At 51.9% G+C, this 16863-nt stretch overlaps 1 protein-coding gene across 6 annotated transcripts in view; it reads left to right on the forward strand.

The window, feature by feature from the left end:
- The first annotated feature begins 1378 nt into the window (after positions 1 to 1378).
- Positions 1379 to 16863, forward strand: part of JDP2 (Jun dimerization protein 2) — a 43652-nt gene continuing 28167 nt past the window's right edge. Inside the window, exons 1-2 of one of the 6 annotated variants that reach the window (XM_063793736.1) lie at positions 1379 to 1524; positions 12452 to 12675. In XM_063793736.1, coding sequence (XP_063649806.1) covers positions 12475 to 12675 — 201 coding nt within the window. In that variant the 5' untranslated portion in view covers positions 1379 to 1524; positions 12452 to 12474. Of the gene's footprint in view, positions 1525 to 2304; positions 2392 to 2562; positions 2795 to 2903; positions 3154 to 3587; positions 6453 to 7842; positions 10963 to 12451; positions 12676 to 16863 lie in introns of those variants that run through there. The other 5 variants (XM_016926440.3, XM_024348808.2, XM_009428169.5 and 2 more) reach the window with 5 other exon arrangements.

Here is a 16863-nt window from a genome sequence, read left to right on the forward strand (position 1 = left end):
CAAAATGAAATAGTCCACATAAGTCAGAGATGCAAAACCCAATGTATTAATTAGGACTTTTCTAATTGCAAGTAATAGGAAACCCAAATTCAAACTGCCTTGGGTAAGACATAATTTACTGATTCCTATAGCTAAAACCTGCAGAGGTCAGGATGATGTCAGGCATGACTGAATTCAGGAACTCAGGTAATGTCATTGGAACTTGATCTGTCTTTCCCTCCGTGGCTTGGCTCTACTTTTCCTCCCATTAGCTTCACTCTCAGTAGATCCCTTTCACGTGGGGCTTCTGGCAGCTTCTCTTTCCAGCAGATCCACAAAATTCCCAGTCTTGTGAGATTTTCTTGGGATATGTGACGATCTCTCAATCAGCCCATTGACTAGGGCTGGGCGTGTTAATCAGGACTTTTCTAGTTGTGATAGGAAACTTAAATTCAAACTGCCTTAGGCTGAGTCACTTGTCTGTCCCTAAGAGCCAGTGGTAAATCAGCTCCATCCAGCATCCAATGTCTGCATAAAGGACCCAGTTTATTGCTTCTCCCTCTAGCCACTCCCAGAGGCAGTGACTACGTAGAGGGGCCTAGTAGGGAGTATGTGGCGGAAGGGAGGCCTTGAAGCTGTGTTCTTACAGCGTCCTATATGAAACTGAAAAGCATCCATATCAAATAACAGAGAAGATCTAATGGAGATTATAGAGAGGTAGAGGGGACTAAAGGCCTCCCAAGTCACCCCTTGGTGCCACCTCTGTAACATATTTAATTTGTGGGGGAAGCAAAGGCCCAGTAGGACTGCTGGTGGCCCAGCCACAGTCCAAAACAGGCCCTAGAGAGGACGCGCTCTAACCACACACCCTAATTATTAGTCCCTGAATATAGATCAGTTTAGTTTATCCAAAGCCCCAGCTGAAGACACATCAAGTACTATTGCCTCTGTTCCATGTTTTGTTCCATATAAACATCCAGACACAGGTCTCATGGGAGAAACATCATGAGGCAGTTTCACAGTCCCTGGCTTTGATCTTTACGCTGTAGTAAAGGTGTCATTGGCCTTTCTGGGGCGAAGAGTCATGCTCTTCCACAAGAGTATCAAATTACTGCTCATTTTCCAATGTATATTCTTTCAGGGCCTTGCTTTCTTCTTACCTGCCCACACCAATGCTGTGAGGGAGACTGCTGATGGCGAAGGTGAAAATGGTCAGGCAATGTCATTGGGACTTGGTCTGTCTCTCCTTCCATTAGCCCACTTCTTTTATCCAGAAAGATTTCACTGCACTGGGGAAATAAGGAGAATAAAGTCTCATGCACTCACTCACATGAGAGAGACATGCATGTTCGGGTTTGCTCAATTGCACCCATCTGTCTCAAGTCTTGTTGTTTCTTTCACTCTGAGCATCTGCACTCCAAGAAGGCATGAACTTTTTCTTTCACTTCCTTTCTTCTATGGGTGATGACCTGACATCACTCTCAGAAAGGAGGCCGAAAGTCGCTGAGTATAAAAATCGTCACTCCTATCTGGCTTAGGCAGAAGGTAGGGGGCTCGATGGGTACCCAGGAGCTCTGGAGGTAGGAGATGCCGTCTAGGGAACCCCGTTCTACCTGAGGGCTCTGTGTCTCTGCCTTTGTATACTGGAGGGCACCATGGATGTCGCCTTCCCTCTGGAGTCCCCTTCACCATTTCCTCTCTAGAAGGATGGAAGGTGGGAGTGGGGTTGGCTATTGAAGCTGGAACGGGGAAGAAGGCCACTTGGGGTCTGCTCACTGCTGTGTCCTGAGTGGAAAGGAGAAGCCCGCTGGAGCAGGGTACAAGCCCAAGGGTCAAACTGCGCCAGCAGTAGAGCAAGCCGCGGTCTCAGGCTGCAGCCCTAGCAGAGGTCAGGCTGGTGCAGCCAGCCGTCTTGGGGCCTAAGGGCGCTGGCGGGGGCCGGTGGGTAGGGGTAGGAGTCCCCAAATGCCTTCATCTCAGCCCATCCTTCTCCACCGAAAAATAAAGCAGGCTGGCGAGATCGCCTCCTCACCCGCTCAGTCCTGAAGTGTCCAAGGATGAAACTGTGCGGAAATTCTCCCTGTCGCTCTCAGTTTGGGGGGGAAGCGCCGGGACTGAGGTACATGGTTAACACAGGCTGTGCGTGAAGGGGCTTTTGACTTTTCCCCCGGCTCCGGCCTCTCGCGCCTCTCTCCTAGGGCTGCGGCTGCTGCTGCCTGGCGGGCACAAGCCGGGCGGCGGTGCGCGGGGGGTGCGCTTACATAACCGCTCGCCGCGTCCTGCTTTCTCGAGCGCTCCTGCACCGTGGGGTGGCGGAGCCGGGGGACTGCATGGAACCCGGGACGCCCCCGCGGGGAGAGGAGCGCGAGCGGCCGCGGGAGGAGGGCGCCCAAGGCGGCGGGGGAGGTTAAGGTCAGTGGGTGTGAAGCGCCGGCTCCACACCCCCTCCTCCCCGGTCCCCTCCTTCCCTTCCTCTCCGTCCCCCTCTGACGTCTGGAGCTGGCAGCTCGGCCGGTTCCGCATTCCCGACCCCTCCCCGCCGCCCAGGGGCCGCTATATAGCCGGGGCTGATGCAACCCGTCCCGCCGCCCGCCACAGCCTGCGGGAGGGACGCTCGGCGGCCGCGACGGGGGGCGCTGGCGGCGGCGGACGCTGCAGCGGCGGCGGGGCTGGCGCCGCGGCGGCTCCCGGGCCGGGACAGGCCTGGGCACCGGGCGGAGCTCCGCGGCCGGGCGGCAGCGGCGCGGAGCGGGCACGGCGCCTGCAGCCGGGCCCCGGCCCCGGGGGCGCCGCCTCCGCCCGCAGCTTCTGCACGGTGGGTGCGAGGGCGCGCGCTGGGGGCGCCGGGACGGGCGGGGCGGGGCGGGGCAGGGCGCGGCGCGGGCACCTGGGACGGCCGCCCCCGCGCGGGCGGAGCGCGAGGAGCCCCAGCCCAGCCCCGCGGGGAGGCTCCCGCAGCCCAGGGACCTCGAGCTTTCCCCGCGCCGGGCGCTGCAGCCGGGCCCCTCCCGCGAGGCGCCCGGCAGCCTGAGGCTTCCTTTTGGTTCCCGCCCCGGGACGGGAGGCTCGGTCCGCTCCCTGGACAGCCGGGGCGCTCCCTCCTTCTCCCTCCCGCGCTCTCCTCCCCCGTCCGTTTGCAGGGAGGTGCTCTCCTCGGGCGGCGGGGAAGGCGGGGTGAGTGGGGAGAAAACTGCCCGCAGAGACGGGCTGTGCGGGTGGAGATGGAGGGTGAAGGGCCAGGGAGGTGCGGGGTTGGGGTCGGGGTTAGATTGTGGAGGGATGACAAGGACCTCCTGGCAGTGAGGAAGCGCGACTCCCGGAGGACCCGGACCCGGAGGAGAGTATTGAGAAGGGCTCGGGATTTCCATCCAATGAAGGCAGCTTCTCTCATGGCCATTGCTTTGGAGCTCTGGGCTGGGAGGGGATCTAGGGGTGGCCGGGGTCCCCTTTGGGCTCTCCTGTCTCCCACGCCAGGTTATATAAGGAGGCAAGCCGGCTCCTGTAGGTAACCAGCCTCTCCCTTGCCCAGCCCAGCTTAGAAGGCTCTCCTCTGCTCCTCCCCTCAAAGGAGGTTGTCGAGGGGTAGGGGTGCAGTGGGGGGTGGGAGAGTGTAGGGGTGGATTGGGCCTTCCAACTGGATCCCTGGACCCTGGGATGGCAGAGCCAGGCTTTGCCTGGGTCAGTAGGAGGAGCAGGGAAGATGAGAAGGCTGGGGAAGATGGGGAGGTCCTGGCTCTTTTGCAGGGATGGAGAGGCTGGTGGAAGGAGAAATCAGCCGACCCCCTTGGGTCATCTCCAGTTGCAAGATGGCGTGGCCCTTGCCCAGGGTGCTGCCCTCCCTGTTGGAATCCAGGGCATGGGGCTATGGCCCGACCACGTGTGCTCAGGGCAAATGTGCTCAGGTCTATATCTCAGAAAGGGCTTGCAGCCTGCTTAGGCGTGTGTACCCAGGCTTAAATCTTGGTGGTCTCTCCCTAGGGTCTTAATTTGAGGAGCATCAGGAATTGGGAAGCTTTGAACCATGTTTGGGTACATTTGTACCCAAACGTCCTTTAAGCCCTTGGTAGAAACTGTGTTCGCGTATCATCTCCCTTCCCCCGAACCTTCCTTCCCTGAGGGTTTTAAAAAACACTTCCCATTGCTTTTACCTTTCCAGCAAATCTGGCTGCAGCTTGGATGGATAGCTTATCTTCCTTTGCAGGTTTCTAGGGGAGAGTTTAACCAGGTATCAGGTGTGAGCATGGCTCTGATTTTATATAAACCTGAGGATCGAGGAAGAGAAGCAAAATCTATTCTCATACCTCTGGGTGGTTAAGGTTTTTCCTTGTTTAGAGCAGGGAGGATGGATTTCTCAAAGACTCTTCTGTTCCCTTCTACTTTGGCTTTGGTTCAGAGCTGCAGGCAGCTCCAGAATCTTCCTGAAGAGCTGGGTGCTGTGTGATTTGAAGGGCTGCAGGAAGTCATGGGTGTGTAGACCTCTGGCTTTTCTCCTAGGTGGGCTGCAGGAAGTCATGGGTGTGTAGACCTCTGGCTTTTCTCCTAGGTTGGCTGCAGCCACCTCCAAGGAGATGTGTTGCAAAGTGGTGACAATGCCCCCTAGGAAGGGTTTGGATAAGGGTCTCCCCACTCATCCACTGCCTAACTTTTGCAGCTACCAGGGAATGCTCCTCCTGACTCCCTGGATTTGTTGTCATCTCCCTACCTGTTTGTAGGATGTGTGGGCATTTTTTTCCAACCTGCAGAATCCCTGGCAGGAATAGGCTCTCTGGGCCTCGTTTGTCGTGGGGCTACTGGTTTTGCAATGGGCTGTCTCTCTCGAGTGTCTGTTTCCAGCTCCACTCTGGAAAGAAAGGGGCCAACGCCGACTCTAGGCCGGCCTGCCCTGTATTCATTCAGCCCCAGCTCAACTTGAGCAATCAGAGCCAGGGTTGAGGGCAAGCTACATTCTTTTCTGCCTTTCTGCTGCAGGATGCAGTTTGCTTTTTTTCCATACGAATGAATTATGTTTGAAACCGAAATGGGAGGAAGAGAAAAATGGAGTGAGTGTATATGGGTATGTGTGTGTGCATACCTATATAGGCAGGGGAGGGCAGCAGGCACATTATTTTTCCATTTTCCTTTAATTAAGGCTCTGTGGAGGTGTGTTTGAAAACAGAGGGTCTCCTATGCCTTTGAGGAGGGTGAGAACACTGTTTTGGCTGCGTCCCGGGCCATATGCAGCGTATGGTGGCCAATGAAACCGGGCCTGGCTCATTCTGTTGCTTGTCTTGGCAGTCGGTTTCGTGGCTTGTATTACCAGCTCTGGAACTTAGGGGCTGCCAAGCTCCATGTGCCTGTGTATGTGTGTGTGCGTGTGCATGTGTGTGCACATGCGTTCTTGTGTGTGTGTGTGGTTTGGCCTCTCCGAACTCAGCAGAGACAAATGCCTTAGCGACCCAGTCTTGGAATTTTCAGACTGTGTTTCTTTACTTATTGCTGGCTGTGGGAGGCCTGGCCAGAGCCCACCATTCTTAGTTGTTGTTGTTTTTTAGTCTGTTTTCTTGCTGCAGCCTATGGGATTTAGTTGCAGAGCTCCATTTGCAAAGCTTCAGCTGGCCAGTGGCATTTTTTAAAAAAAGACCAGGGCAATTATCACACCTTGTGTGTGTGTCTGTATTAGGTGTGGTAGTGTTAACCCCTGCCAGCCACCAAGGACCAGAGCTGGCGTGAAGTAGAAGGGGAAATAGAAAGCTTGTCCAGTGGTTGTACGCTCCCAGCTTCCTCTTGCTGCCTGGGTTAAAGATTCCTGGCAGAGATAACTTCATATGTATTTATTGAGCACCTACATTAGGCAGAGGACAAAGCTATGTTATAGGCAAGGCCTTGGAAGCATTTCTCTGGTCTCCAGGGAAGAGCAGGAGTTCCCTGGGGGTTGGTTCCAGGTTCTTCTATGGCTGGGATGGCTGTGCAGGGATCACGGCTGCCAGTGTTCGGTGGCTTCTCTTGAACCCAGCTACCGCTCCTTGTCTTCTTATGAAGCAGTGCAGGGATGGAGTAGATTAAAGGGCACAGGAGATGCTGGCTGTCTGCCTTGGGGCAGAAATGGAAACCTAGTTCTTGATGGCACCTTGTTGCCAGTGTCTGTGCAGCTGTGTTCTGGCCTGCAGGGTGGAGGAGACCTTAGAGGAAACCGAGGCTGAGGGCAGGTGCTGGGCCCCATTTCTGCACCTTCTACCCAGCCCTGACCTGGCACCCTTTGTTTCTGTTCTGCAGTCAACTGCCAGGATGCAAGATGGTCCTGCCCCCTTGGGGTTTAGAGCTGGAAAGTGGGAGAGCGGAGAATCCTCTGGGGAGAATCCTCTTCATGGCTGCAGGAAAGAGAGACTAGTCCAGAAGGGACCTTGAGGGGTCATCTGGCACTAGTGCCCCTCCAGGAAGGAAGGCCCTGGTGGCCACACTGACTTCACTCTTACTATGTGCAGGCACTGTTCCAGGTACTTTCCAAGTATTAACTAATTTAATCCTCTTGACAGCCATACAGGGCAAATAACATTGTTATTCTTTACAGCTGAGGAAAGAGAGGCACAGAGAGGTTAGGGAACTTGCCCAAGGGCACACAGCTAGTAAGAAGGGACAGAGCTAGGATTCACACTCAGGTGATCTGGCTCCAAAACCGCCACTCTTAACCCCCCCTTCCTCTTGGCCTGCAGAGCTGGGGACAGCCATCTGAAAGGGCCTTTTGCTGCTCGCCTTCACTCTCAGTCTTGGGGCCTTCCCCATCATCTTGCTTCTCGCCTTCTGGATCTCCTCGACTTTTGGAAGCCACGTGACCTACGTCATTCAGGTTCCAAGAGAGAGGTCATCCTGGGTGATTCCTTAGCTCCAAGAAGAGGCTTGGTGGTTGATTCTCCAAGATTCATGGTAGCAGGTACTATGCGCCATGACCCCTGGCCTGGCACCTTTCTGACCTTCTCTGTGGACTCCTGCCCTCCGCATCCTGTTCTGTCCTGGGAATCTTCCCAGGCTCTGGCTCCCAAGGTCCCCCACTTCTCTTGTTGAGTCTCAGTCGCCATTGCCCATGCCCTGCCGTCGACTTCCAACCCCTTATTTCTCATGGGACTTGCCCCTGTAAACTCCCTCCCTCCTTGACTTGTCACTCTCACCTCCGCACTCTCTTAGCTCCAAGCCTTGAGCCTTAGACTGCACCCACGTGCACACCCATTCCTATTCCTCATGGCAGCCCAAGCCAGCTGCTGGCCTGGAGGGGAGCTTACCTTCTCAAAGAGGCCCAGGAGTTTTATAGCCTCCTTGAAACCTTTGTTTCTATGGACAGAAAGTTCATGATGCAGATGCTAAGTTTCTCTTAACCTGTTTCTTTTTATTTACCTTTGCCATTCTGGATGAAAATGCTGATCGTTGGGCACTTTCTAGCAAGAATGGCCCTTATACCTTTGACCCATAAAACAAGACTGTTATCATTTATAGACACTTCCATTAAAAAAAGATTTAAGGACCGGGCATGGTGGCTCACGCCTGTAATCCTAGCACTTTGGGAGGCTGAGGCGGGTGGATCACCTGAGGTTGGGAGTTCGAGACCAGCCTGACCAACATGGAGAAACCCCGTCTCTCCTAAAAAATTAGCCAGGCATGGTGGTGCATGCCTGTAATCCCAGCTACTCAAGAAGCTGAGGCCGGAGAATCACTTGAACCCGGGAGGCGGAGGTTGCGGTGAGCCGAGATTGCACCACTGCACTCCAGCCTGGGCAACAAGAGTGAAACTCCGTCTCAAAAAAAAAAAAAAAAAAAAAAAAATTTAAGGCGTTAGGTTGGTGCAAAAGTAATCGCGGGTTTTGCCATTATGCTCAATGGCAAAAACCGTGATTACTTTTGCACCAACCTAATATTTTACAGATTTACACACAAAAAATGAGAGAGGAAAACAAGAGGAAAAAGCTTAATAAGTTACCTTTAGCTTTTCTTTTCTCTGAAATGACACTTCATGTTAGTATCTCCCAGGAGGGTCTATTTTCTAGACTTGACATGTTTTGTGGCTTTTCTTCTGCTTGTACAATGCAGTGTCCTAACTGTGTACCCACAGGTCACTGAGGAAGAGTAGAGAGTACAGCTCTCAGACCTTTTTTTTTTTTTTTTTTTTTCAAGTTCTTTCCTCTTGGATCCATCTGGTCCCCATTTTCTTCAAGTTGGCTTTCAGGGAGCTGCATCATAATCTTAGGATCAATAACAGCTTAGGGTCCACGGTGACCTTCTGAACCTCGTCTGTCTGATTCATGCCTTGCTAGTCAGTCGCCATCTTGGATGTGTGCTTCACCCAGCTTTCCTTCATTGGCTGGCTTCCAACTTATTCCTGGTCAGTGTCCCGCATTGCCAGTCTTCTTGGATTCCAGGCCTATATTTTGAGGCATAAGCCCCTTTTCCCAATGTTGGTGTTCTGCCAATGGATAGAGCTTGATCCTTATTTATGCCCCCTAGTTACTCATGGAGACACTGAGGATGTTTATCTGCCTTTCAGACCTCCTGGGCCCTGAAGGGAAAAAACTCTGGGTTCTTCTCCTGAAGCTTTTAGTGCGTAGTTCTTCTTTTCCTACTAAATTGTTTCCGTATGGAACAACCAGTGTGGGAGATGATTTCACCTCTTGTCATCTTTCCTAAGTCTTCCTTAAAGTGGGTAAGTTCCTTCTGGCTGTTACTGGTTCCTTGGTGCTGCCACCTCCACTGCCCCCCACTCCCCCTTTTTTATAGATCCCTAAATCACATCAAATTGTTTTATTTTTCAAATCACTAAAGTTGCCTTTCTGCCTTAGATCGTCAGCCAGCTCTTTGCAGTTAATGAGGATCCAATTATGAAAGGCAGCTGCTCAGCTCCTCCATCTTCTATCCCCCACCCCCAGAGATGTTTAGGATGACTTCTGGCTGGTGAATATCAGCTGTTGTGGTTGTCTCCTAGGAATGGCATGGCTGAGGGCTTTGTGGTTTATATCTGAGCAGTTAGGGGCTCTTTTGCAGGGGGAGGAAAGAGAGGGGGACTTTTGCTTCTACAAAGGAAAGACTAGTGCCTTGTCTCCTGGGTGAGGCTTGTCATTGGGATGGATTCACAGGCGAGCAGAAATGGCAAAATTTATGGGGCCCGTGCTCCCAGGGGGTGGCCGCTCCTTCAGGGGGTTCCACAGTAGCAGAAAATTCATTATATTTTGGGATGATTTGTTAGTGTCTCATTTCTACCATCTGTATGAGAATAAACAGAAGCTGCAAACAGAGCCTATCATTCCCGGAACAGAATGGGGTCTGGCTTCCATCTCCCAGAGATGGAAGGCTTAGGCAGGGAAATACACAGAAGCCTCTGGAGTGTTTTTCTTGGGGTCTACTGTGGGAATGAATAACTTGGAGGTGAAATTACAGCCTGATAACGATCATCTAAGCTTCCAGAGATGGATTCTTACACCATTTGCTGAATTTTGCTCTGCTGTGAATTTGCTGTCATTTGTTCATTCATTTATTCACTTAGTTATTACTTCAACAAGTATTATTGATGATGCTTTCTGCCCCAGAAATGATGCTAAGCACTGGGGTCACCCGGGCAACAACCAGCCCTGACTGCTGCTTACCACCTGGAATCACAGCGCTGCTGGCCGCGTGGCCACATGGTTTGTTCCCGGCACAGTTTTGCTACAAAGAATAGGTCTTCCTGCTAGCTCCTTCCCTGTTCTCCTTAGAGGAGGCCAGGGGAGACGTGCAGCTCATCTACAGTGCCCTGGAGCGGCCTCCTAGCGTGGCAGGCTGCAGCCCTCTCTGCATTGCAGGTTCCATTCCAGAGGGCTGAGAGGGGGCTCTCTTACTGCCACTAGGCTCCAGTCCAGCTCAGAGTTTGGGGGATCAGAGAACATTGAACACCCACATGCGAGAGGTCTCAGGGGCTATTTCTGTGTCTGGGCTCCCATGCAGGCTACTGTGGAGTTATTCAGGGAACTTCCTAAACCTGGATCTCCATGGGGGGTGGAGGGTCCTCTGTGCAAGACAATGACCCTCTGCTGTGGGCTGGTGTCTGAAAGCCCACCATGAGAAAGGCATTCCTTCTGCTGAAGGCGTCATTACCTATTGGACCCCAGAAAGGGAAACAAAGAAGGAAGGGTGAGAAAGCTTTGGTCTAGAACCCTGGGACCAGGAGTCGAGCCCTGGCTCCAATCCTCTCCAGCTGTGTGACCTTGGGGAGGCCATTTAGCCTCTCTGAGCTTTAGTTTCCTCCTGTCAAAATGAGGATGTGGTTTAGATGAGCACAGGGCCTCCTTCAGCTCTAAAACTGTAACTCAATGTGATTGAGCCTCAGATCTTTTTCTGATGGCCCAGGGGACATGGGGTGAAGGAAGGAGAGAAAGGATGTGAGTGGGAAGGAGTGCTAAGAGGACCGGGTATGGGAGGCACAGTAGGTAGAGCACAGATAGAGGAGCCTGAGGACACCAAATAAAAACTCTGGGGCAAGCCAGGGAGCTATGGGCAGAGGCTTTATGACAGATGCAGCAGGCATGCTGAGGATGAAATGGCGGGTCCACTTCCCATTCCCAGGCACCTCGCTTTAGACACCTTGCTTTAGACAAAGTGATGGCCAGTGGAAACCTTTGTGCTTGAGGGTGCAAGTTACTCACATGCTTTTTCTCTTAGAGAAATAGAACTTATTGGGAAATAGACTCTGGACTTGGACAGGGAACCAAATTTCACCTTCAAAAGTGAAATGTAGATGGAGAATATGGCTTGCACTCTTGGCCAAAACAGGTTCACAAATGCCCCTCTCTGGAATGATCTAGACCTTGGAAGCTGAATGGGGGCAGGTGGTTGTGGGTCACCCTCCAAGGCCACTCCTGCAGGAGACAGAGAGCCCAAGAACCATGTGGCCATCTGAGTACATTAACTGCCCAACGGAGAAGTATTGTCCGATGGACATCAGATCTTCCCTCTTCTGCCAAATACATCTCTCTCCATGGGAAGAGACAGGTAAAGATGGAAGGATAGGCCAAAGATTTTCCCTCAGGAGTGCTAAGCCAGCGAGTATTTTGATTTTATGGCCCTGGGCAGAAAGGTGAAAAGAGGGAGAAATGATTTCCTTTCCAGGACTAGAATCTAAGAGCAGTTTTGTACTAACATGCTACTTAAAAGGCTGCTTCAAAGCTAAGACTGCACATCTGACCTCCGTATTCCTAGCGCCTGCTGGCCTATAGTAGGTGGTCAGTAACTGGATGGATGGGTAGGTAGGAGGAGCCCTTTAAGGGACTGGCTTTATTGGCAGACCAGCTTTCTTCACTGCCATCTGTGCCTTGAAATGACAATTTCTTACCCATGAGCTTCCCCCAGTAAAGGGAAGGAAGAATTCCCTTGGTGTTGACCTGACTAATTTACATCCTTCTTCCATGTCTGAATCTGTCTTCCCTTGTACACCTTTTTGGTCTGGCAGAGCTGGAATATGTGTTTGCTCTGAGAATGAAGAGAACATGGAGGTAGCCGGGCGCAGTGGCTCACGCCTATAATCCTAGCACTTTGGGAGGCCAAAGTGGGCAGATCATTTGAAGCCAGGAGTTCAACACCAGCCTGGCTAACATGATGAACTCCTGTCTCTACTAAAAATACAAAAATTAGCTGGGCGTGGTGGCAGGTGCCTGTAATTCCAGCTACTCGTGAGGCTGAGACAGGAGAATTGCTTGAACCCAGGAGGCAGAGGTTGCAGTGAGCTGAGATCGTGCCACTGCACTCCAGCCTGGGCAAAAAAAAAAAAAAAAAAAAAAAAGCATGGAGGAGTTTTCTACTGGGTTCCACAGGGAAAGCACATGCTAATTAATTCCACCTGCTTTGCCTCAGTCCCTTCCTCATAGATAGCGCACACACTCACCTTTAACTTAGATTTGCTTCATCTCCTACTTAGGGTGTCTTAACAAATATGCAGAATAGGATGTGTGATTGGAGGGGAGGCACCATACCAGACCAAAAATAGCTTCCTCTGAAACAGGTGTGAAGGTGCTTGAGGTTCCGCCGTTATAATTCACTCTCTTCAGAGACTGTATGCTGCCATTGAAATCCCAGCTCCACCAGTTTTAACTGTGTACAACCTTAAGCAAATTATCATTCTAAGCTTGGCTACTTCCTCTGTGTAATGACCTCTGATCCAGCCTAATGGGACTGCAGGATTACCATGGGGCCTGGCACATACCAAAGGCTGAATACATGTTGCCTATGACTGGGTCAAGCATTGCCTTCAAAATAAAAAAGGCAGACACTTCTGGCAGTGCCAAGGGTGACCTTGGTGTGAGTTAATTGAGCAACTTTTCCTCTATAACAGGAAGGACTTTACGGCAGGAAGAGCAGCTGGGTGGGAAAGGGATTCAGGGGAACATTGGTGAAAGAAGCCACAGTCCTGGCAAGACGAGGGACTTGAGCCCTCCTGGAGCCCCCAACCTGGCTGACTGTCCTGCTCTTTTCCTGCCCACTCCAGGCTGGCCTGCCACTCCTCCTGCTATGATGCCTGGGCAGATCCCGGACCCTTCGGTGACTGCAGGCTCCCTGCCAGGGCTTGGCCCCCTGACCGGGCTTCCCAGCTCGGCCCTGACTGTGGAGGAGCTGAAATACGCTGACATCCGCAACCTCGGGGCCATGATTGCACCCTTGCACTTCCTGGAGGTGAAACTGGGCAAGAGGCCCCAGCCCGTGAAAAGTGAGGTGAGCGAGCCTTTTACCCCTGGCAGATTCCAGGTCTTTAAACCCACCATGGGACCTTAACCTTGCTGTTCAAAGTGTGATCTGAGGACCAGTAGCATCCGTACCACCCTGGGGTTATCAGAAATGTGGAATCCCAGGCCTCGCCCCAGGCCTTCTGTATCAGAATCTGCATCTTAACAAGATCCCCCAGGGATTCGTGGACGTATTAACACTTGAGAAGCACTGGGCCAGGGGAGGATGTTTAACCTGTCTCTGGTTCTCCGGGGGGGGCGGTGGAAGAGTGATAATAATGACAGTAATGAATAGCAATATCTTGGCCATCTCTCTGGGGTGGTGGGAGGATTGGGGCGATAATGGGAATGGGAATGTGTACATGTTTTGAAAAGTAGACAAGAGAATGCCAATATTAGGTTATCTTTTAAAATTGTTATCATTAGTCACATCATGGCCTCCACCCCTCTTGGCCCTTTCTGCAGCTGAACCAGGGAACTTGGAGGAAGAGTAGCGTGGCCTCCCTTCCCAAGCAGCTGCCAGAGCTAGGCATGGCCTCGGTCAGCCAGCAGTGTCCGCCTTAGATGGCGTTTGCCTGGGGCCCACACGTGGAGCACCCACATGTGGCATTTGCAAGGAATTCCTCCTCAGGTCCCTTGCACCTGCAGCTCTCTTGAGCCCTTTTTCTCGGGGCACTGGTGAGCAGCAGCAGTCCCCGGCATGGCTGAGGATCTGTGCAGGGCATGCCCCCGGCGACTTGCCCAGGGCTGGCCATTTGTCTGAAGGCCTGTCTCAGCAAGGTTCCCAGCAGCACCGTTTCTTCAGAGGCCTGCCGGAGTAGCTGCCCCCTGGAAAGGAGGAGCCTGTGGTGGGAGGTGGGGAAGAGGCTGGGATGGGGAGGGCGCAGGAAGCAGCTGAGCATCTGGGAATGGTAGCTCTGCTTGGAGGGAGAGTTCACAGGCCAAGGTGAGCCTGGGGGGAGCTCGGAGGGCTGAAGTGCTGGAAGTGCTGGAGAGAGGACTTTCTTCGTGGAGAAGGGTGTCTGGGTACCCGTAGGGGAGAGCTGGGGATATTAGGCAACTATCTCTCAGCTCCCCTTCTCCTGACAGGTACCTAAAAACTGCAGAGGACTGCTGGGGGCTTGGCTGTGGTGGCAAACTGGCCGTGGTGGCAAACTGGCCGTTTGCAGGCTGGAGCTGGCTCTCAGATGTATTTTGTTTGGCCGGCTCAGTGTTTTAAAAGAAACGCGAACCCCCATTTCATTTGAAAATTTTGATTAAAAAACTGTAAGATCTCATCATACGCTACCCTGTTCTGGCATGGCAATGGCTAAGTGGGGTGGACAGAGGCACTTCACTGTTTCCTCTTTCCAGTGGGCCACAGGCCCCTGCACCTCCCTGTTATTCTTGATCCTACTTACATTGTTGGTTTTGCTTTTGCTACTACCATTTGCCTTCATTTACCTCTACTGCCTGGTCCCTGTTAGCCATTTGTGCTCAAGACACGTGGATAAGGTCCATCATAGGTGCCTACTAAAGACTGTGGATTACAAGCTGTGAGTTGACGGTGATTATATTCTTCTGAATTGATCTTGTAAGCCAATGTGTTGTTGGGGCACTTCCCGGCTTATTTAGTGTTCTGTCTTCACGATGGAGGGTCCTTGTCTTTTGGCCCTCTGCTCCTCACCTTCCCAGGTCTGTAACATGAGAGCATCTGTTTCTGGATCATTCCACAGTAAAATTGCCATTTAGAGCCAGTAGCTGAGCAGTTTCATGGGGGCACTAAGGCTGCGCATGGGGTTGATGAAGAGCCAGGTGTCTTGGGCAGAGGTCGTCAAGCTGGGATTCGCTTGGGGGGCTGAGTTAACACCTCTCTCCTCTGCAAAAGGCACTGGAGGAACTCTTCCCTTTTTTTATTTTTTATTTTTGGAAAAGCCACTTTTATTTGGGTTGGGTATTTTTACATTTTACAGCCACCCCCAAATTGGTGGCATCTGCCCTGTACCCGACAGTGACGTGCTGTCCTCACAGGCACCCACAGACGTGCACCATCCAGGCCGCAAAAATAACAAGCCGTTTTTAGGGCATATTTGCATGTCCTCTCCCTCGCTGTCAGACTGCAGTGTTGTGGGGGCGAAGAGGCAGATGGAGCTGCGAGATTGTACCGATGTAGAGAGATGCCAGCCCTGCACTGCGAGCCGACCTCCAAATGCTTCCTAGGTCAGACCCCAGGGGCGGGAAGAGCTAATTCTTGGAGTAACTAAAACCTAAAGCGGGGTGGGGAAAGAAACTTGCAACTGAAGAATCTATGGTCTAAAGATCTATTTGCATATGGCAAACTGCCTTGAGCGGATTTTCATATTGGCATTTTAGACTAGTAAAAGTTTCTTTAATAATAATCAGATACTAGCTCATTAAGCATTTAATATGTCCCAGGTCCTGCACAAAGTGCTTAACATGCATGACTTCATTCATTCCTTATTCAGTCCTGGAGTCCAGGTTACCCCCATAGTAGAGAAGAGTTTGAGGTCTAGGGAGGGGGTTCAGTCACTCAGGGTCACACTGCTGGGAAGTGATAGCGCTGGGGCCTGGTGTGGTGGACGATGGCCGCCATTACAGCCGGGTCTCACTTGTGCTGAGCTAAGCCCTAGGCACGGTACTAGGTCTCTTTGTGAAGTACCTCGTTTACCCTGCACAAGTACCCTCTGAAGTAATTAGTGTTGTTGTTGTTGTTATACCCACATTACAGATGAGGTCAACAAGGCTGAGGGAGGTCCAAGGTCACTGGCTGGGAAATGAGCTCAGGCAGTCTGCCTTGAGCCCAAGCTTTAACCACATGCCGTGTGGCCTCCCATGCCTCTATACCCCTTCCAGGCTTCTAACCAGAGCTCTGTTGAGCTGGGGAGGCTGGATGAACCTGGCCCCAGAATGTTCGATCATTTTGATGACATTGTCTGATGAGTGCTGAGCCCTGCAGTCCTGCAGCCTTACTGTCTCCTAGTTCTGAGAGAGAGAGAGAGAGAGAGAGAGAGAGCGAGAGAGCGAGCCGGCTGAGCCGCTGTGCAGGCAGCTCTGTCAGAGCTGGTTCTTGGGTTGTTTGCCTTGCAGAGGCCAGCAGTCTCCTGGGCTCTGTCCAAACGCATGGAGCAATTCAGTAAAAGAAAATGGGAGGAATTAAGTTCAATGACAGGTTTTGTGAATTATAAAGTGCTTTGTGCTGATGTCATTATTATTACATGGTCAACACATGACGTTAAACTGTTTTGGTGCCAACTGCTTGCCTGCAGTCCCTTTGTTCAAGCCATATTTGTTAAGCATCTACTATGTGCTGAGCACTGCACCAGGCACTGGGAACAGAGCTACAGATAAAGCAGTCAAAGCCTTACATCTCTCGGCGCTGTATATTGCAGTGACGGCATCCAAAAGTAAGCAAATTAATACACGATATATAAGGTGAGTTAGTGGTCAGCACCACGAAGAAAAATTAAGCAGACCAAGGATGTGGCAGTGGTAAGACTGCTCATTCTGATGGTTGGCCAGGGACCCTGGGAACGTCATTTCCTGGGTTGTGAGATTTTTAAAGCTGTTGCTTCTTTCTCCTTTCTTTTCTAGTATTCGCTTTCAGGACAGCTTTGCTCTCTGGCTTTCTCCAGAGCTTTCCTTCCTTGACTTTTCCTCTGTAGCCCCTCACAGCTGGACTTCTCCACCAACCAGTCCCTGTTGGCCTGAAGATCTTGGCCCTTCCCAGGTCATCTCCCAGCGAGCTGTGGCTGTGGTGGTCACACCCTGCCTCTGGGTCTGGAATGCATTTTCAGTTGGGAGGGGAGGGAGGCCTGAAGCCCCACCCTTGCACACACACATAGACACACCAGACACTTACTAATCAACCTGCTAGACAGGACCCCTCACCCTCTCGCCACGTCTCGGTGCTCTAGAGGGGACTCAAGAGTTCAAGGGAGGCTAAACTGGATGACCTTTCAGGAAAGAGGCTGCACACTGTCGTTAAGGGGCAGGAGTCGGCCTACAGATGAATCTTGTTCACAGGGTGGTTTGCTTTTTCTTTCTTTTTTAACAAAATCACAGTGTGGTTTTCTTTTTCTTTTTTAAAAAATTGAATGAATTGCCATATTTAAAAGCCAGGAAATGTGGACTCTCTGGCTTCTTTTAAAAAACCAGAATATCTACCCACTTAAGGCCA

Source organism: Pan troglodytes, chromosome 15, assembly GCF_028858775.2.
Source record: "Pan troglodytes isolate AG18354 chromosome 15, NHGRI_mPanTro3-v2.0_pri, whole genome shotgun sequence".
Lineage (NCBI taxonomy): Eukaryota > Metazoa > Chordata > Mammalia > Primates > Hominidae > Pan > Pan troglodytes.